Source organism: Oncorhynchus nerka, linkage group LG22 (genome assembly GCF_034236695.1).
Source record: "Oncorhynchus nerka isolate Pitt River linkage group LG22, Oner_Uvic_2.0, whole genome shotgun sequence".
Classification (NCBI taxonomy): domain Eukaryota; kingdom Metazoa; phylum Chordata; class Actinopteri; order Salmoniformes; family Salmonidae; genus Oncorhynchus; species Oncorhynchus nerka.
In genome coordinates, this window is record NC_088417.1 from 14,621,823 (window position 1) to 14,643,187 (window position 21,365).

General features: G+C 42.8%; 1 protein-coding gene across 1 annotated transcript in view; it reads left to right on the plus strand.

The window, feature by feature from the left end:
* The first annotated feature begins 12,440 nt into the window (after positions 1-12,440).
* LOC115104882 (activin receptor type-2B) overlaps positions 12,441-21,365 on the plus strand; it is a 68,934-nt gene continuing 60,009 nt past the window's right edge. Inside the window, exon 1 of the mRNA XM_065006973.1 lies at positions 12,441-12,860. Within this exon, the coding sequence (XP_064863045.1) occupies positions 12,809-12,860 (52 nt within the window). The 5' untranslated portion in view covers positions 12,441-12,808. The remainder of the gene's footprint in view (positions 12,861-21,365) is intronic.

Sequence of the window (21,365 nt, forward strand, 5' to 3'; positions counted from 1 at the left end):
TGTAGTCTTTGATCATTTTTTGGGCCTTACTCTGACACCGCCTAGTATATAGGTCCTGGATGGCAGGAAGCTTGGCCCCAGTGATGTACTTGACCGTACGCACTACCCTCTGTAGCGCCTTATGGTCAGAAGTTGTTGCCATTCCAGCCGGTGATGCAACCGGTCAGGATGCTCTCGATGGTGCAGCTGTAGAACTTTTTGAGGATCTGGGGAAAAGGATCTGGGTCTCCTGAGGGGGAAAATGTGTTGTCGTGCCCTCTTCACAACTGTCTTGGTGTGTTTGGACCATGATAGTTTGTTGGTGATGTGGACACCAAGGAACTTGAAACTCTCGACCCGCTCCACTTCAGTCCCGTCGATGTTAATGGGGGCCTGTTCGGCACTCCGTTTCCTATAGTCCACAAACAGCTCCTTTGTCTTGCTCACATTGAGAGAGAGGTTGTTGTCCTGGCACCACACTGTCAGGTCTCTGACCTCCTCCCTATAGACTGTCTTATCTTTGTCAGGGATCAGGCCTACCACTATTGTATCGTCAACAAATGAATGATGGTGTTGGAGTTGTGCTTGGCTACGCAGTCGTGGGTGAACAGGGAGTACAGGAGGGGATTAAGCACGCACCCCTGAGGGGCCCCAGTGTTTAGGATCAGCGTTTTTGCTTGTAAGCAGGATTCAGAAGGATAGAATTTTGGTCAGATTTGCCAAATGGAGGGTGAGCGAGAGCTTTGTATGTTTCTCTGTGTGTGGAGTAAAAGTGGTCTAGAGTTTTTTTCCTCTGGTGAGACATGCAAGTAGAAATTAGGTAAAATATATTTGTTTTCCTGCGTTAAAGTCCCCGGGCACTAGGAGCGCCGCTTCTGGATGAGTATTTTCTTGTTTGCTTATGGCTTTATATAGCTCGTTGAGTGCGGTCTTAGCACCAGCATCGGTTTGCGGTGGTAAACAGATGGTTACGAATAATATAGATGAGAACTCTCTTGGTAGATAGTGTGGTCTACAGCTTATTATGAGGTATTTAACCTCAGGCGAGCAATACCTCGAGACTTTTTAAATATTAAACATTGCACACTAGCAGTTTTTGACAAATAGACACACACCTCCACTCCTCATCTTACCAGACGTAGCTGCTCTGTCTTGCCTAACCCCGGAGAAGCCAGCCAGTTATATATTATCCGTGTCGTCGTTCAGCCAAGTCTTGGTAAAACATAAGATATTACTGTTTTTAATGTACCGCTGGTAGGAAAGTCTTACTTGTAGATCATCCAGTTTGTTTTCCAATGATTGCACGTTGGCCAATGATACAGAAGGTAGTGGTGGTTTACCTACTCAACGGCAAGTTCTTACAAGGCACCCCGCCCTCCTCCCCCTTTTCTCAGTCTTTTTTTCACGCACATGACAGGGATTTGGGCCTTGTCTCAACAAAGCATTATATCCTCATTAAATAAAAAATCTTCATCCAGTTCGAGGTGAGTAATCACTGTTCTGATGTCCAGACGCTCTTTTTGGTGATAAGAGACAGTAGCAGCAACATTATGGACAAAATTAGTTACAAACAATGAGAAAAAACAATCAAAATAGCACAGTTGGTGAGGAGCCTGTAAAACGGCAGCCATCCCCTCCGGCGCCATTATAGAGTGGCCAGACGGAAGCCACTCCTCAGTAAAAGGCACATAACAGCCCGCTTGTGTCACGTTCTGACCTTAGTTCCTTTTTTCTGTCTCTATTTTAGTTTGGCCAGGGCGTGAGTTGGGGTGGGCATTCTATGTGTTGTTCTATGCTTTTGTATTTCTGTGTTTGGCCTGGTATGGTTCCCAATCAGAGGTAGATGTTTGTCGTTGTCTCTGATTGAGAACCATACTTAGGCAGCCTGTTTTTCCACTATGGGTTGTGGGTAGTTGTTTTCTGTTTTGTGTTGCTGCACCTTACAGGACTGTTTCGTTTTCATTTCACTCTCTTTGTTATTTTGACTGGACTGGGAGACTAGTCTAGGAAAAGATGAACGGAGCAAAGCACAGAGAGATCCTTGATGAAAACCTGCTCCAGAGTGCTCAGGATCTCAGACTGGGGTGAAGGTTCACCTTCCAACAGGACAATGACCCGAAGCACTCACCCTAGACAACGCAGGGGTGGCTTCGGGACAAGACTCTGAATGTCCTTTCGTGGCTCAGCCAGAGCCCGGACTTGAACCCGCTCGAACATCTCTGGAGAGACCTGCAAATAGCTGTGAAACGATGCTCCCTCTCCAACCTGACAGAGCTTGAAAGGATCTGCACAGAAGAATGGGAGAAACTCCCCAAATACAGCGTCACACCCAAGAAGACTTGAGGTTGTAATCGCTGCCAAAGGAGCTTCAAAAAAAGTACTGAGTAAAGGGTATGAATACTTGTGAAAATTAGATTTTTTATTTAAAAAAAAAATGGTTTTAACAAAATGTCCAAAAACGTTTTTTGCTTTGTCATTATGATGTATTGTGTGTAGATTGATGAGGACAATTCTTTTAAATTTTTTATTAATTTTAAAATAAGGCTGTGACATAAAAAAAAATGGAAAAAGTGAAGGGTCTGAATACTTTCCGAATGCACTGTTTCATTATGGCAGAATGGAATTAAATGGACCATGTTTTTATCTGTGCATCTTGACCAATTACACAATTTTGCTAGGTTGTCTTCAAATTACCTCAGCTAAACTACAAGCACCACCAACCCAGACCTACTAAACTAAAGCCTTCTCATTTATCAAAAATATGATACTCTGTGAAACATTTTTGTGGTGCAAAGGAGCAGAGATTTGTGCAAAAATCACTGTAAACTTAATTATAATCCAGCAGTGGTGTCTCATTCAAAAAATGTCTTCAACAATGTGCAATTTATAACACTTTCTAACCATTTATAAACACTGTAACAATTTATAACACTTTATAACCATTTATAAACACTAACAATTTATAACATGCTTTCTAACCATTTATAAACACTAACAATTTATAACATGCTTTCTAACCATTTATAAACACTGTAACAATTTATAACACTTTATAACCATTTATAAACACTGTAACAATTTATAACACTTTATAACCATTTATAAACACTGTAACAATTTATAACACTTTATAACCATTTATAAACACTAACAATTTATAACACTTTATAACAATTTATAAACACTGTAACAATTTATATCACTTTCTAACTATTTATAAACACTGTAACAATTTATAACACTTTATAACAATTTATAAACACTAACAATTTATATCACTTTCTAACTATTTATAAACACTGTAACAATTTATAACACTTTATAACAATTTATAAACACTGTAACAATTTATAAACAGTGTAACAATTTATAACACTTTACAACAATTTATAAAACAGTGTAACAATTTATAACACTTTACAACAATTTATAAAACAGTGTAACAATTTATAACACTTTCTAACTATTTATAACATGCTTTCTAACTATTTATAAACACTATAACAATTTATAACACTTTAACCATTTATAACACTGTAACAATTTATATCACTTTATAACAATTTATAAACAGTGTAACAATTTATAACACTTTCTAACCATTTATAACACTGTAACAATGTATATCACTTTATAACAATTTATAACACTGTAACAATTTAAAACACTTTCTAACCATTTATAACACTGTAACAATTTAAAACACTTTCTAACCATTTATAACACTGTAACAATTTATAAACACTGTAACAATTCATAACACTTTCTAACCATTTATAACACTGTAACAATTTAAAACACTTTCTAACCATTTATAACACTGTAACAATTTATATCACTTTATAACAATTTAAAACAGTGTAACAATTGATAAAACTAAGCCAGAAAAGAATGAAGTGTACAGTATTTATTTCTGACAGATCTGGGCTCGTTTGCATCACCAAAATAGTAATAAAATAATATGTCCCAAATAAAATAAAAATATGAGTAGAGTGAGTGGATAACTTCACAGTTCGCCCACAGATTTGCAGAAGAAAATGTATTTGTCTCATTGAGGATGCATACAGATAGGTTTAAGATATTAAGTAGCTGAATAGGTTTCGCCTCCACTGGATTGCTCGTGATTAGTTTCATGTTTGCCAGAGATATTGTTTTGCTGGAAAACGATTTCCACCACTCCATCAAATATTGACACAGTTCCAGCTCTGTGAGTCATACGAGATGCTTCCTTGAAGCATACAGTAGCAATCACTGCAAAACGTAGACGACAGATTTGCCTCGGCTTAGATCTTATCAAATGCTAGATTTGTACAGCAACGTATCATATATTTTACGTGGGTAAAGCGTACTTATAGATCTGTGCCCCGAGAGTGCCATGTTCTATATGATGATCACCTCTCATTATGAAACATAATGGGGCGCATTAATCATTGATGGACATCAGGAACACATTGTGATGTTATGTAGAGGACTTACATTATGTTCTTTACCTATGATCAGAGGCACATGAGGCTCTGCTGATGACGGGGCACTGATGCAAGGCCGCCGTGTGATGCTCCCTGGACTTGCATTAAATCCTCCAGCCTCACAGAGAAATAGTGCTGGTGCCTACCTGGACTTGCATTAAATCCTCCAGCCTCACAGAGAAATAGTGCTGGTGCCTACCTGGACTTGCATTAAATCCTCCAGCCTCACAGAGAAATAGTGCTGGTGCCTACCTGGACTTGCATTAAATCCTCCAGCCTCACAGAGAAATAGTGCTGGTGCCTACCTGGACTTGCATTAAATCCTCCAGCCTCACAGAGAAATAGTGCTGGTGCCTACCTGGACTTGCATTAAATCCTCCAGCCTCACAGAGAAATAGTGCTGGTGCCTACCTGGACTTGCATTAAATCCTCCAGCCTCACAGAGAAATAGTGCTGGTGCCTACCTGGACTTGCATTAAATCCTCCAGCCTCACAGAGAAATAGTGCTGGTGCCTACCTGACTTGCATTAAATCCTCCAGCCTCACAGAGAAATAGTGCTGGTGCCTACCTGGACTTGCATTAAATCCTCCAGCCTCACAGAGAAATAGTGCTGGTGCCTACCTGGACTTGCATTAAATCCTCCAGCCTCACAGAGAAATAGTGCTGGTGCCTACCTGGACTTGCATTAAATCCTCCAGCCTCACAGAGAAATAGTGCTGGTGCCTACCTGGACTTGCATTAAATCCTCCAGCCTCACAGAGAAATAGTGCTGGTGCCTACCTGGACTTGCATTAAATCTTCCAGCCTCACAGAGAAATAGTGCTGGTGCCTACCTGGACTTGCATTAAATCCTCCAGCCTCACAGAGAAATAGTGCTGGTGCCTACCTGGACTTGCATTAAATCCTCCAGCCTCACAGAGAAATAGTGCTGGTGCCTACCTGGACTTGCATTAAATCCTCCAGCCTCCCAGATAAATAGTGCTGGTGCCTACCTGGACTTGCATTAAATCCTCCAGCCTCACAGAGAAATAGTGCTGGTGCCTACCTGGACTTGCATTAAATCTACCAGCCTCACAGAGAAATAGTGCTGGTGCCTACCTGGACTTGCATTAAATCCTCCAGCCTCACAGAGAAATAGTGCTGGTGCCTACCTGGACTTGCATTAAATCCTCCAGCCTCACAGAGAAATAGTGCTGGTGCCTACCTGGACTTGCATTAAATCCTCCAGCCTCACAGAGAAATAGTGCTGGTGCCTACCTGGACTTGTATTAAATCCTCCAGCCTCACAGAGAAATAGTGCTGGTGCCTACCTGGACTTGCATTAAATCCTCCAGCCTCACAGAGAAATAGTGCTGGTGCCTACCTGGACTTGCATTAAATCCTCCAGCCTCACAGAGAAATAGTGCTGGTGCCTACCTGCCGGCGGTTGAGGGAAGGACGGCTCATAACAATGGCCGGAATGAAGCAAATGGAATAGCATCAAACACATGGAAACCATGTGTTTGATGTATTTAATACCATGCCACTAATTCCACTCCAGCCATTACCATGAGCCTGCCCTCCCCAATTAAGGTACCACCAACCTCCTGTGACCTGCACATACTTTTTCTATCAATACATTAACTGAATGTGCAGTAGAGTGTGCGTGTGCGTGTGTGTGTGTGTGTGTGTGTGTGTGTGTGTGTATGTGATACAAGCAACACCAAGAGAAAACAAACAATATGTTGTCAGAGAGATTCACATCACTTCTATCATATTGTCTCTCCTTCAACAGAACACTATCACACACCTACATGCTGTTCAAAGAGCACTGCCGGGTTGGCCACTCATAAGTATATTTGTTTCCACGTCGGAAAACTAGCCGTCTGCTAATCTAATGGCTAACTGCCATAGGAAACCCTGACATAGACGAGAAGCCCATTGTCACCATAACCCTGCCATTCTCCCAACTGATAAGCACAGTAGTGAAGTATGAAAACCGCCCCTAAACGGAACAGGCCTACAATCCAAACTTCATGTTGATTAGTGTGTGCTTTAAGTTGCGTCTGATGTATGTCCGTTTGTTATCCAGCTTCGCTTGCTGTGCATCATCATCGCCTGCAATACAGCAAACCGAGTAATTACACCACAGTTGTAGTGGATTATTATGGGTTGTCTGAGGGAGGTCATTAGGGCTGCGTGTTGACTAATGATAGTTTTGCACCGTTTAGTATTTTTCTAAAGCTACAGAGCTTTTTGAAACTGAGCTGTCGTGCACCATGCCATTTTATTAAGTGAGATGAATGTTTCATACAAACATGACAGAATAAACTGAGTGGGTTTAACCACAAAGGATGTGTTGGCAGGTTCAACAAAAGGTGCCGCAACGATCAACCACTGTCTTAAGGAAATGTTAAGGCATTGTAACCTTTCCTCCTGTTCCCATGGCAACCATTAAGGGTGGAGAGATATATCATATATGAACAACATGAATGTAAAGAGGGAGCATTTGACACATTACTGCCTGTCAATAATATACCTCTCCCAGCTGACATCACCCTTGCAATTTACACTGTTTTGATCTCACATAAACTCACTCTTGACACCAAACGTCTTTTGTTTCAAGAATGTCTGAAGCTTAAAGTTTTGCTTTAAGTCCCTCTTTCATGATATGTCTCTTTGCAGGATATTTGTGTGATTCTGTAGAGCAGGACAGAGCTGAAGGAAAAAGAGAAGACAAAAAAAGAACACATTAGTGGTGTCAGATGATATTTTTAGACATCACTGACAACTTTTTATTTATCCTGGAAAGTCAGTTAAGAACAAATCTTTTTTTTTTTTCCAATGACAGCCTACCGGGGAACAGTGCCCCTTGTTCAGGGGCAGAATGACAGATTTTTACCTTGTCAGCTCAGGGATTCGATCCAGCAACCTTTCAGTTACTGGCCCAACGCTCTAACCACTAGGGTACCTGCCGGCCTGGTAGGAGGTTATGATTATAGGAGGCTATGATGCTTAGAATAGATGTATTTCACACAGAATTCTTTAGTTTACGCATGTGCATATTTTAGCACAATATCTCTGACACTATGTACACTCATTCACTACAAGTGTTACTTGGGACATGCACACCGAGCGGAGGGACAATCCATCAAACTTTGTCTCTCTCTCTCTCTCTCTCTCTCTCTCTCTCTGTCTTTTTAATCATTACAATTCTTTCCACTTGGCCAACATTCCAGTAACTTACTAACTAACACAAATACTCCAGTCTCAAACTGTCAGCTGCTATATTTTCAAAGCTCATTACAGAATACACCTAATGTTAATTATCCACATGTTACTACCTTGCTATATGCAGACAGTTAATCTGGATAACTCATTCAAGCACTGATCACTTTTTTACAGTTAAGCCATAGCGCATGGCATCCAGTCTTACAATGTGCTACAGGCTTGAGCTCCAGACAAGAGGAGATATTTCATTGTTAGGTTTCAATGTTCTCCAAATCTTCAGCTCCTGGCAAGATGAGGCTCTGGATCGATATTTTCACACACACACATACACACAGAGAGACAGAGACAGAGACAGAGACAGAGATAGAGACAGAGACAGAGAGAGAGAGAGAGAGAGAGAATAACAACCAAGAATAAAGGGGAGAGAATGAGAGAGAGAGAGTGTGTGTGGGAGCAGGAGATGCGCAATGAAATGAATAACTGTCACATATTTCGTTGGGTGCGGTTAGCTTTGCTTGAATGATTACGATGATGATCTAATGACAGTACACAGCTTTTCATATTCTTCATTTGGCTGAGTGCTCCTTGGCAGACCTACTCAACAGATTTGTGGATGAGGCACAGAAATACTCATCTTTCCTTCTCCGGCTAAGAGAAGGTGTGTGTGTGTGTGTGTGTGTGTGTGTGTGTGTGTGTGTGTGTGTGTGTGTGTGTGTGTGTGTGTGTGTGTGTGTGTGTGTGAGTGAGTGAGTGAGTGAGTGAGTGAGTGAGTGAGTGAGTGAGAGAAGGTGTGTGTGTGTGTGTGTGTGTGTGTGTGTGTGTGTGTGTGTGTGTGTGTGTGTGTGAGTGAGTGAGTGAGTGAGTGAGTGAGTGAGTGAGTGAGTGAGGGAGTGAGGGAGAGAGAGAGAGAGTTGGAGGCCAGCTGCTATCTACTACTGTAAAATGTCTCCTGTCACTATGAGAAATATCTAGCCAGTGGGTAAAACACTTCAGAAGACGAGGCTCCGTTTGGGAACCATCCCTTTGTGTTGTTACAAATATGTTTCTGTAGTAGTATATGTTCATAACATAACTTCACTAAAATATTATGTCTCACTCAATGTGACAAGGCTCCTTGGCCTACATATTCTGCATGGTTCTGGAAAGCTATTCTGGACCAATTCAATGAACGCCAATTATCTTTGTACAATGTCCATTGTGTACACTGTGTAAAAACAATGACGTGTTTCCAAGTTACGACATATAACCCTTTGCCAGATTTTGATACATCTGAACTACTTTCTTACAACTACAGACACATATAGAGATACACTATACAGTGCCTTGCGAAAGTATTCGGCCCCCTTGAACTTTGCGACCTTTTGCCACATTTCAGGCTTCAAACATAAAGATATAAAACTGTATTTTTTTGTGAAAAATCAACAACAAGTGGGACACAATCATGAAGTGGAACGACATTTATTGGATATTTCAAACTTTTTTAACAAATCAAAAACTGAAAAATTGGGCGTGCAAAATTATTCAGCCCCTTTACCTTCAGTGCAGCAAACTCTCTCCAGAAGTTCAGTGAGGATCTCTGAATGATCCAATGTTGACCTAAATGACTAATGATGATAAATACAATCCACCTGTGTGTAATCAAGTCTCCGTATAAATGCACCTGCACTGTGATAGTCTCAGAGGTCCGTTAAAAGCGCAGAGAGCATCATGAAGAACAAGGAACACACCAGGCAGGTCCGAGATACTGTTGTGAAGAAGTTTAAAGCCGGATTTGGATACAAAAAGATTTCCCAAGCTTTAAACATCCCAAGGAGCACTGTGCAAGCGATAATATTGAAATGGAAGGAGTATCAGACCACTGCAATTCTACCAAGACCTGGCCGTCCCTCTAAACTTTCAGCTCATACAAGGAGAAGACTGATCAGAGATGCAGCCAAGAGGCCCATGATCACTCTGGATGAACTGCAGAGATCTACAGCTGAGGTGGGACACTCTGTCCATAGGACAACAATCAGTCGTATATTGCACAAATCTGGCCTTTATGGAAGAGTGGCAAGAAGAAAGCCATTTCTTTAAGATATCCATAAAAAGTGTCGTTTAAAGTTTGCCACAAGCCACCTGGGAGACACACCAAACATGTGGAAGAAGGTGCTCTGGTCAGATGAAACCAAAATTGAACTTTTTGGCAACAATGCAAAACATTATGTTTGGCGTAAAAGCAACACAGCTCATCACCCTGAACACACCATCTCCACTGTCAAACATGGTGGTGGCAGCATCATGGTTTGGGCCTGCTTTTCTTCAGCAGGGACAGGGAAGATGGTTAAAATTGATGGGAAGATGGATGGAGTCAAATACAGGACCATTCTGGAAGAAAACCTGATGGAGTCTGCAAAAGACCTGAGAGTGGGACGGAGATTTGTCTTCCAACAAGACAATGATCCAAAACATAAAGCAAAATATACAATGGAATGGTTCAAAAATAAACATATCCAGGTGTTAGAATGGCCAAGTCAAAGTCCAGACCTGAATCCAATCGAGAATCTGTGGAAAGAACTGAAAACTGCTGTTCACAAATGCTCTCCATCCAACCTCACTGAGCTCGAGCTGTTTTGCAAGGAGGAATGGGAAAAAATGTCAGTCTCTCGATGTGCAAAACTGATAGAGACATACCCCAAGCGACTTACAGCTGTAATCGCAGCAAAAGGTGGCGCTACAAAGTATTAACTTAAGGGGGCTGAATAATTTTGCACGCCCAATTTTTCAGTTTTTGATTTGTTAAAAAAGTTTGAAATATCCAATAAATGTCGTTCCACTTCATGATTGTGTCCCACTTGTTGTTGATTCTTCACAAAAAAATACAGTTTTATATCTTTGTGTTTGAAGCCTGAAATGTGGCAAAAGTTCGCAAAGTTCAAGGGGGCCGAATACTTTCGCAAGGCACTGTATATACAGCAGTATGTGGACACCCCTTCAAATGAGTGGATTTGGCTATTTCAGCCACACCGGTTGCTGACAGGTGTACAAAATCAAACACACAGCCATGCAATCTCCATTGACAAACATTGGCAGTAAAATGGCCTGTACTGAAGAGCTCAGTGACAAAAAGTAAGTTTGTCAAATGTCTGCCCTGCTAGAGCTGCCCCGGTCAACTGTAAGTACTGTTATTGTGAAGTGGAAAGATCTAGGCGCAACAACGGCTCAGCCGCGAATTGGTAGGCCAAACAAACTCACAGAATGGGCCCGCCGAGTGCTGAAGTGCGTAGCGCGTAAATATCGTCTTTCCTCAGTTGCAACACTCACTACAGAGTTCCAAACGGCCTCTGGAAGCAACGTCAGTACAAAAGCTGTTCATTGGGAGCTTCATGAAATGGGTTTCCATGGAGGAGCAGCCAAACACAAGCCTAAGATCACCATGCGCAATGCCAAGCGTTGGCTGGAGTGGTGTACCGCCATTGGACTCTGGAGCAGTGGAAACATGTTCTCTGAAGTGATGAATCATGCTTCACCATCTGGCAGTCCGACAGAAGAATTTGGGTTTGGCAAATGCCATGAGAACGCTACCTGCCCCAATGCATAGTGCCAACTGTAAAGTTTGGAGGAGGAGGTATAAAGGTCTGGGGCTCCTTTTCATGGTTCGGGCGAGGCCCCTTAGTTCCAGTGAAGGGAAATCTTAACACTACAGCATACAATGACATTCTAGAGAATTCTGTGCTTCCAACGTTGAGGCAACCGTTTGGGGAAGGCCCTTTCCTGTTTCAGCATGACAAAGCAAGGTCCATACAGAAATGGCTAGTTGAGATCGGTGTGGAAGAACTTGACTGGCCTGCACAGAGCCCTGACCTCAACCCCATCGAACACCTTTGGGATGAATTGGAACGTAGACTGAGAACCAGGTCTAATCGCCCAACATCCGTGCCCGACCTCACTAGTGCTCTTGTGGTTGAATGGAAGCAAGTCCCCGCAGCAATGTTCCAACATCTAGTGGAAAGCCTTCCCAGAAGTGGGGAGGCTGTTATTGCAGCAAAAGGTGAACCAACTCCATATTAATGGCTATGACTTTGCAATGAGATGTTTGACGAGCAGGCGTCCACATACGTTTGGTCATATAGTGTATTTATGGCTCTATATAAGGGTATTTGGCTTTATATATGGCTCTGATCACATACAATATGTAATTGTAATATGCTGTTAGAACTACAATAACCAATTGAACTTGCTACTTATACAGGTATTCATAAAGATTCATTATATGTGGATAGGCTTATAAGTACCTAATTCAGAGACGTGCATAGCATAGGCTATATTAGTAACCTGCCATTGGTCATTTAACCTTTTTTAAATTTGGTTTAATTGACTTGATCCCCAGGATGCCTAAGATAAATAAACATATTGTAATGAAAGCATACTTACCTTTATAAAAAGCAGAACATAGTGTGCAGCATTATCCAAAAATCAAACCAGGTTTTCTTTCCAACCACTTTTGTTAAGCCAAAAATAGGTTGCTGTTTAGATGTAGGCATCAGCAATTCCCTCCACATATGATATATTTTTGCCTGTTGACCTTTATTATCAACGTCTAGTAGCCTCTGATTTAATTCCCTCTATGTCCTACTACCTGCCTAGTATTTTGCTCCAGGATTGCTGCACTGCACTCCACCCTATGCCTCTTTGATTGCATTCCTGAATTTTATTTAAACATCCGGGTTTTCCCACTGACTGTGCTTACTCTGGCTTACTCCCCTCTCAGAAGCCATCTTGGACTCAGTTCAGTTTCTTGCATGTGAATGTCGGACCCTGTCCTCAGCGACTCACGACAACAGAGTAGAAACGGTTAACGCGCACCGCGGAGCGAGACATTTGTTTATTTTAATCATCGAGTTTCTTTTACCTTGTCGATTTTACATCCTGGAATCGACCGATCCTTTCCCGATGGATTTGTTTATATGTAAAACTTACTTCTAGCCCGTGCAATTTTGTTGCATTGGGGGACTGTACACACAAAAGCAACGCGAACTCTTGGTGCTGTGGACATCGAAGGCCTTGGGTCATTTGGCTCGTTGTGTAATGCCGATCATCTTTTTAAATGTTCGCAAAGGAAAAGAGATTAAAAAGGAGAACATCTGGTGTGTTTCTTTTTAATTAAAGGAATATGTTTGCTTCCTGGCTGACTTTTGCACTTCTTCTGGGAACTTTTTGTGCAGGTAAGCAAGCACCCTATTATGTCATATCGCTTATTGAGGTTAGTGTCTTGTCAATCAGTTATAGACTGTATCCAGTGATTTGAAATTGCAAGAGAGTCGCAAAACACCAATTCTGATGCTTGTAATAATGTAGAGACAATCCAGGGATAACATGCTGTAGGTAGTCGCCTGGCTATTGATATTGCCTTAATAAGATACACATATAAATGATAGTTGTCAAATGGTATTGAATAGCTAATGCAGTAATTCAATAGTTGACATCTTGTTTATGTTATTTTAATAAGTGACGACGCGAGAGGTTATTTAGGCTTCTCGATGCAGTGATTCATTGTCTATAAAGATCAATAAGTAGATCGCAACCACATATAATTTCCGAATTATTTAGATTATTTTGTCATATCAATTGTCAAGGCTCAGTGATTAAAATAGCTTTTTATTAGACTATATATTTTATTTACGTATGGCAGCTCGTAATTCATATTTCTGCCAAATATGTGGCCTCATAATGTTTCAAAGATCATTTAAATATAGAAGTGTGGTACTCTATTGGAAAATACATAAATATGCAAGAGATCCACAAGCTAATTTGAAGTGTTTGCACGTTTATACGACACATTTATCCGTGTAGTTTGTCCTGTGTAGACAACATTTTTTTAAAGCATGAGTGAAGATTTCTCTCCCCATTGAAGCGCATGACAGGGAGGTGTTGATACTGGAATGAATGATACTTACTTAAGATCACAACAAGTAGTAGAATTCCACACTTATTTCACAGAGCCCATTATCATGTAGCCTAGCCTAATAGTTTTTGTTGTAACAACAAATAATGTATGCTTTGGCTTTGGGGTTTTCCAAATAGGTTTTTTACAAGTATTCTACTCAGGATTTCCACGCAAAATGGAATGAATTAAATGCATTATGTGATTGTTCTGTTGTGTAGTTACCTCCTCTAAAATGGCTCTTGTGTCTATTTTTGTTTTTGTTGAAATAAAATGATTTGTCACATATCTGAAAAAATGTATCAAGTTAATGAATCACTTTGTGTATGATTACCATTCATACCAAAGCACAGACACAAATTATGCTTGTTGTCAAACACTATCCTAATGTCTTGATACTTTGGTAATTGGTTACAAAGTGGCAATTCTGGATAGTTAGCCAATACAGTGTTGCCTGGCTCCCTGTACTGCTTGCTCCGGCCAAATGCGGAAGATTCTATTGTGAGTCGTCAGGCTAAATGCAGTGTAGGTTCAATGCATTCTACAGTTTTTTGGTTAGCCTAGATAAAAGTTCACGAGGCCGCGGAGCCAGACATATTACCAGGACGCGTGCTCCGAACATGCCCTGACCAGCCAGCAAGTGTCTTCACTGACATTTTCAAGCTCTCCCAGTCTGTAATACCTACATTTCAAGCAAAAAACATAGTTCTTGTGCCCAAGATCACCAAGGTAACCTGTCTAAATGACTATCGCCCCTTAACACTCACATCTGTAGCCATGAAATGCTTTGAAAGGCTGGTCTTGGCTCACATCAACACCATAGACACCCAGGACTCACTCCAATTCGTAAGCTGCCCAACAGATCCACAGATGATGACAATCTCTATTGCACTCCACACTGCCCTCTCCCACCTGGACAAGAGGAACACCTAAGTGAGAATGCTGTTCATTGACTACAGCTCAGCGTTAAACACCATAGTACCCTCCAAGATCATAAACTCAGGACCCAGGGACTGAACATCTCGATCTGCAATTAGATCCTGGACTTCCTGGCGGGTCTCCCCAGGTGGTGAGGGTAGGCAACACATCCACCACGCTGACCCTCAACACAGGTGCCCCTCAGGGGTGTGTGCTTAGTCCTCTCTAACACCAATATTAAGTTTGCCGACAACACAACAGTGGTTGGCCTGATCACCATGACGACGGTGAGACCGCCTATAGGGATGAGGTCAGAGACCTGGCAGTGTGGTGTCAGGGAAAACAACCTCTCCCTCAACGTCAGCAAGACAAAGGAGCTGATCTAGGACTACAGGAAACGGAGAACCGAGGACGTCCCCATTCACATCAACAGGGCTGTAGTAGAGCGGGTTGAGAGCTTCATGTTCACATCACTAAGTATCTATCATGGTCCAATCCCACCAGCACATTCGTGAAACAGAAACGACAACGCCTCTTCCACCACAGGAGGCTGAAAGAGGGTAGTGCGTACGGCACAGAACATCACTGGGGCTGAGCTATCGATGCACTAAGTCTGGAACCAACAGGATCCTGAACAGTTACTGCCCCCAAGCCATAAGACTGCTAAATAGTTAACCAAATAGCTACCTGGGCTAACTTTTTAACTATCTGCATTGAACTGTTTTTTGACTCCTCACACGCTGCAGCTACTGTTTATCTATCCTGTTGCCCAGTCACTTTATCCCTACCTATATCTACATATCTACCTCAATACCAGAAACGTAGTCCTTTCAACCATCCGAGTCCTAAAGATCACTAGGGATTTGATAGGTCAATGGCAATACTCTTGGTTTCTTGTAAGCAACAGAAAGATATGTCTTCAATACACAACCAAAACATTTGGGCTACTATTGAATATGTATTTTCCCTTTTCTGAGCCAGTCGGTGGGAAGAGACAAGTCATTGTAATGCAACATGCCAAATCATCGCTGCCACTCAGATCATTAGCAGCCAGAATAGTAAAATGGCTTTGCAATGCTGTTAGAAGGGTCCCATAAAATGATCTGTTTTGGCTGCTGGATGCGTTGTGTAATGGCCTCACTGGTGCCGTGGCTCCCTGGATAGCAGCAGAGGTAGTAAATATGCAGCTTCGCTGTGCTCTGGCTCTTTTCAGCTGATCATCCACTCTGTTGAGACAAAGGAACGCCAGATCCCTGCCCATGCTCTCTCCATCTCTCCCTCCTCTACCTCTCTCTCTCCTCTTTTACCGCTCTCTCCTCCTCTACTTCTCTCTTTCTCCCTCCTACCTCTACCTCTTTCTTTCTCTACCTCTCTTTCTCTCTACCTCTCTTTCTCTCTCTCTCTCCTGGCAGGAGATGCTGACCTGAGTCATAGCATCTCTCTCCTCACTCACTCCTGTCGATTCATTTGCTTTTGCTGAGTGGAGGAGAGACTGCGATTGTCCCGTATCGTCTATGACAGCACGGCGTCAGCCGAGGCAAGGGCTGCATGTCCCGGTGTCGATTGACCTTGCCCACCATATGTGTGTGTGCATGTGCTGTGTGAGAGCAGGACATGGGGTTTGGAATGCTTTTAGTGCTCTCTCATTGTAAAGTCACTGAATCAGTAACAATGTGGTGTGTCTGTGTGTGCTGTGCTGTGCTGTGCTGTGCTGGATTTTCAAAGGTTTGGCCACATGGTGTAGTGGGGGAGGGTTGCTCCTCTGGTCTATAATGGCCACTGCTTTACCCTCTCTTCTCTACCTGAGAAACAACATCTAGCCCATTTCTGCATATAGTCCCAAGATTTGCAGTTGAGTGCATTTATCATTTTCATATGGATACATTTTATAGTGCATTGACAGAGAATTAGGGAGGGGGAGTGTAAGAGGGGGGACAAACACTGTGGGGGATGGGTAGCCTCTAGCAGGCGTAGAGATTTAAAGTGACAGGGTCTATTTTCCCCCCCTGCCAAGAAACAAAGATGTTGAGCTGTAGGAGATTCATGGCATAGGTGTTTGGGAGAGAATCGGTCAGTTTCTTTTCCAAAAAGGATGAATGTGTGAGCCCAAAGAAAAGGTTGTGATTTTGTTTTGAGCTTTTCCCTCAATGAATCAATCTTCCTCATAAAGATGGCAGGCACCTTGTAGTTTTTGCGTCCCCCCACACACACACACACACACACACACTTTAACATGAGAGACTGGCTGGAATTCTGCCCTGAAAATCCCAACCCCATGCTTGACTCCATGCTGTTCATTCATCAACACTTGTATTCGTTATCATGTTTGCTCAGTCATTTCCTAGAATGGAACAAAACAAGCAGAAATTAATCTCATTGCATAGAAATCTGGCCCCCGCAGCAAAATCATTCTCAATGCTTGTTGTGAAAGCAAATCTCACATAGAAAAAGCAGTGATTGTTCAACAGCAAGTACAAATGGGCCTATTGTAAAGAAATAGGCTGTGACCATGATCGAATTAATACACATCAGCTTCAGTTGAATGTGACAACGTGGCTAACTGAAGCAACGCGAAGGTAGACCTTTCTTCATCACCTCTGTGCAAAAGTCTTGTTTTTGAGAGTGGGGTTCAGAATCTGACACATTTACAGCAGCCAGCCTAGAGTGAGAGAAGAAGGAAGCAGCGAGTTTGGTTGGAGCGAGGAGGGAGATCTGCGCTGGCTGTGGAATTTCCTCGTCGTCCGCCTCACGCTGTGAGAGGCTTAGCGCGCTCCTTCATAACATGTTGCGCAAACACGGTAAGAAATGTATACAATGCACCACTTGCATGCCTTCCTTATTGGCTTCGGTCCCTGAAAGTGAAGTATCGTTGCTTCCATTAATCTGTCGGTTTACAACGGCTTCTTTCCTAATTCACCTGCAGATCTCCAAAACCCACAGAAAGAATCAGGGGCTAATTTGATAAGCACAGATCAAAACTCTGGTTACAACATGGATGTGCTTTGGGCTCCCTTCTCCCAGTTTATGGGAAACATGAGCCGTCCATGTTTGACTCTACTGCTGCGGCTTGGCACAAATCGCGACTCATGGCAGGTTTGAACCCAACCAAATGTATTCAATGGAGCACAGCGGCCCAGTGAGCGATTACATTTTCTCGCCCACAGCAAAGACGCTGTGCGAAAGGAAATGGAACATGATTGCATTGACTGTGTATTGACAGAGTGGCTGAATTGATGATTGTGTAGGAGTAAATGTATGATGTGCTGCCTATTTGAAAAAGCACACAAACACTGATTTACTCTTGATAGACTAATGCAAGTACAGTTAGTGACTACAGGCTTATTTTGCTTTATTTGCCAGAGGTTCCAGCTATTTGCTAAGCTGAAGCATTAATAGAATCTCTCCTAACCGCTATTAATATCAGTTGTTACAGGAGACAGAAGATCATAAGCCAGAGCGGATTGCAGTTATCATCTTTAGTGCACTGGCTGCTCCATGGTTTCTAAGTTCAACTTTATCCTAATGCTCGCATGTCTTCATCCTTGCCGTTCCTGGTGGGGCAATGTTGACTCCTTTAGCTAACTGCCATGAGGCCTCATGCATAGTTGTTTGCCTGCTGGAAACTCATTGACCGTGCTCATGCTTGCTGCTTGGGGATGGGCAACCCTTAAGCCTATACGCCTATAGAGATGCTTGACATTAGTTTACTTAAGAGAGCGGCACTTCATTTGCACTGTTTATCACCGCCCTTGTGAACCTTTTTCCTCTGCATGGGCCTGGGATACATGCTGAGTGCTGACAAACAGCTTGCCAAACCTTGGATAATGTCTCAGGTTAGTTATATCCTGTCCCCAATTCTATTATTTCTGAAGTGCGAGTGCAGTGTTTGAAGTGGGAAGGCTTGTGAGCGTCCCAGCTCCGTTGTGTGCTGCTGAGAAGCCACAGTGTTCTGGCCCCAGAGTTTGTTTACCTATGCCGATAACACGTATCTGGGCAAAGCCGCATGGGTGGAATGCGGTACATAAACAATGATATTTGGCAAGGCCTTATCTTGCAGGGGGCTGCGTCGTACATCATACGCAGCACTCAAAGTCCTCCTGAACATGCAGTGGGATGGGATTAGCCAAGTGTTTGCTGTTCGACGATACCTGCCACGTTTCATAGCATGATAATGTATTACCAATGTTTACTGTTTAGCACAAAACGTAGAGATCAAGCTTTTAGAGTCAATTTCATATCCCGCTTGGGAAATGCATGGACAGCATCCAACTATCTAGATTCTACCCATATCCACTTTCATGGTTTTTCTCTTGGAATGAGATTCCAATCTGGCTCTTTTATCTCTGTTGCCTAACTGCAGATTATATGGTACCCAAATTCTTATAAAATGATGGGATATTCTTGACCATTAGGGGCCACGGCAGAAGCCTCTAGTTAATGAAATATTGTAAGAACTGATGCTGTGTTCTTTGCCTTGGAGCTGTTCTGTAACAGGAGTTCCGTGCTGTGCTCTGTCCTTATAGAAAGTTGCCAGAACATTCTCTTCTCTACATTTTGAGTTGAACACCAATACCAGACCGATACCATGACTTCAACACTCTAGCCCCAGCCGCTAGACACTTTGATCTACAGGAATCAAATGAGTCTAAGCAATATGGTGGAAACTCAACCTGACCTACAAGATTGATTGGGTAGGTGTAACTATTTCCCTATACTACTTCCACCAACCCAGTCCACCCAGAGCCACGGGAAATGTCTAGAGGATTTGGCTATCAATCAATCAAATATATTTATAAATCCCTTCTTACATCAGCTGATGTTACAAAGTGCTGTACAGAAACCCAGCATAAAACCCCAAACAGCAAGCAATGCAGGTGTAGAAGCACAGTGGCTAGGAAAAACTCCCTAGAAAGGCCAGAACCTATGAAGAAACCTATAGAGGAACCAGGCTCTGAGGGGTGGCCAGTTCTCTTCTGGCTGTGCCGGGTGGAGATGATAACAGAACATGGCCAAGATGTTCAAATGTTCATAAATGACCAGCATGGTCAAATAATAATAATCACAGTGGTTGTAGAGGGTGCAACAGGTCAACACCTCAGGAGTAAATTGGCTTTTCATAGCCGATCGTTCAGAGTATCTCTACCGCTCCTGCTGTCTCTAGAGAGTTGAAAACAGCAGGTCTGGGACAGGTAGCACATCCGGTGAACAGGTCAGGGTTCCATAGCCGTAGGCAGAACAGTTGAAACTGGAGCAGCAGCACGGCCAGTGGACTGGGGACAGCAAGGAGTTATCAAGCCAGGTAGTCCTGGGGTTTGTTTTTGGCTAGGGTTTGGTTTTGCACTGGGGCATAATTATCTTTCCCTCTGTCCTCTGATTTTCTGCTCCACCCATTCTGCCCATTTCAGAGAGAAGTGGTTGCAACAACTTTAACTCACTGTGAGTGCTAGGGGGGAGGGGGGGTGGCTTCTGGTTTTGGAGCTCCTTTCATTGTGGGATTGATGGCCCTCATGCTCCCGTGTCTGAAAGAAGCCTCCTCTTCCCCCAGAGGACCTGCGGGGTGGCTCCCCCCTCCTAGGTCTCCTCTCTAGAGGCCATTTGTCTAAGAATCTGGGTCCCCTTTCTGGTGGGGCAGACCCAGCCCCTATCTAGGGCCCCCCATCTGCTTTTGTGTCCCACGCACTGACCCACCCCTCCTCCTGTGCTGAGATGTCAGGCAGGCTGCTGCTGAGGCCTGTTTGTGGAGCCCGTGAGCCCCATGCTGGGGGTGGGACTGGGAGAGGAGGCAGGGGGGATGGGGCATGGTGGTCAGTCACCCATTCCCCTTTTGAGTTTAGTAGGATATTGACACCACCTCCCTCAGATCGGGGGGGAAGAACAAAGATTCCCATTTTACGTCTGGGTTGGCCTCTGGAGGACGCGGACGTGTGAAGGACTGTCCTGCGATGTGTGGATTAGGGATGTTAACTTTAACCGCGTGAATATTTAAACAATAGGACCAAGAAAGGTGGGTTATTTAGGACAAACAGTCTGGGTTGGCTAAGAATCAAAGGATTGTTGACATATTTTAAAATATTTTTCCTCTCCAAATGTTTATTGAAAGCATCAATTAATTTGCACAATGATCAGTTGTCTAGGGAAGCTCACTTCTGCCACAGATTTCTCTCTCTCCATACCAGCTCAAAAATGTCTACGTCCTAACTCAACATTTCCAGGTAGTTGAATATGCATTAGAGGTCGACCGATTATGATTTTTCAACACCGATTATGATTATTGGGGGACCAAAAAAAGCCGATACCGATTAATCGGATTATTTTAATTCTTTGTTGTTGTAATAATGACAATTACAACAATACTGAATGAACACATATTTTAACTTAATATAATACATCAATAAAATCACTTTAGCCTCAAATAAATAATGAAACATGTTCAATTTGGTTTAAATAATGCAAAAACAAAGTGCTGGAGAAGAAAGTAAAATTGTAATATGTGCCATGTAAGAAAGCTAATGTTTAACATTAACATAACATTTAAGTCATTTAGCAGACGCTCTTATCCAGAGCGACTTACAAATTGGTGCATTCACCTTATGACATCCAGTGGAACAGCCACTTTACAATAGTGCATCTAAATATTTTAAGGGGAGGGGGGTGAGAAGGATTACTTTATCCTATCCTAGGTATTCCTTAAAGAGGTGGGGTTTCAGGTGTCTCCGGAAGGTGGTGATTGACTCCGCTGTCCTGGCGTCGTGAGGGAGTTTGTTCCACCATTGGGGGGCCAGAGCAGCGAACAGTTTTGACTGGGCTGAGCGGGAACTGTACTTCCTCAGTGGTAGGGAGGCGAGCAGGCCAGAGGTGGATGAACGCA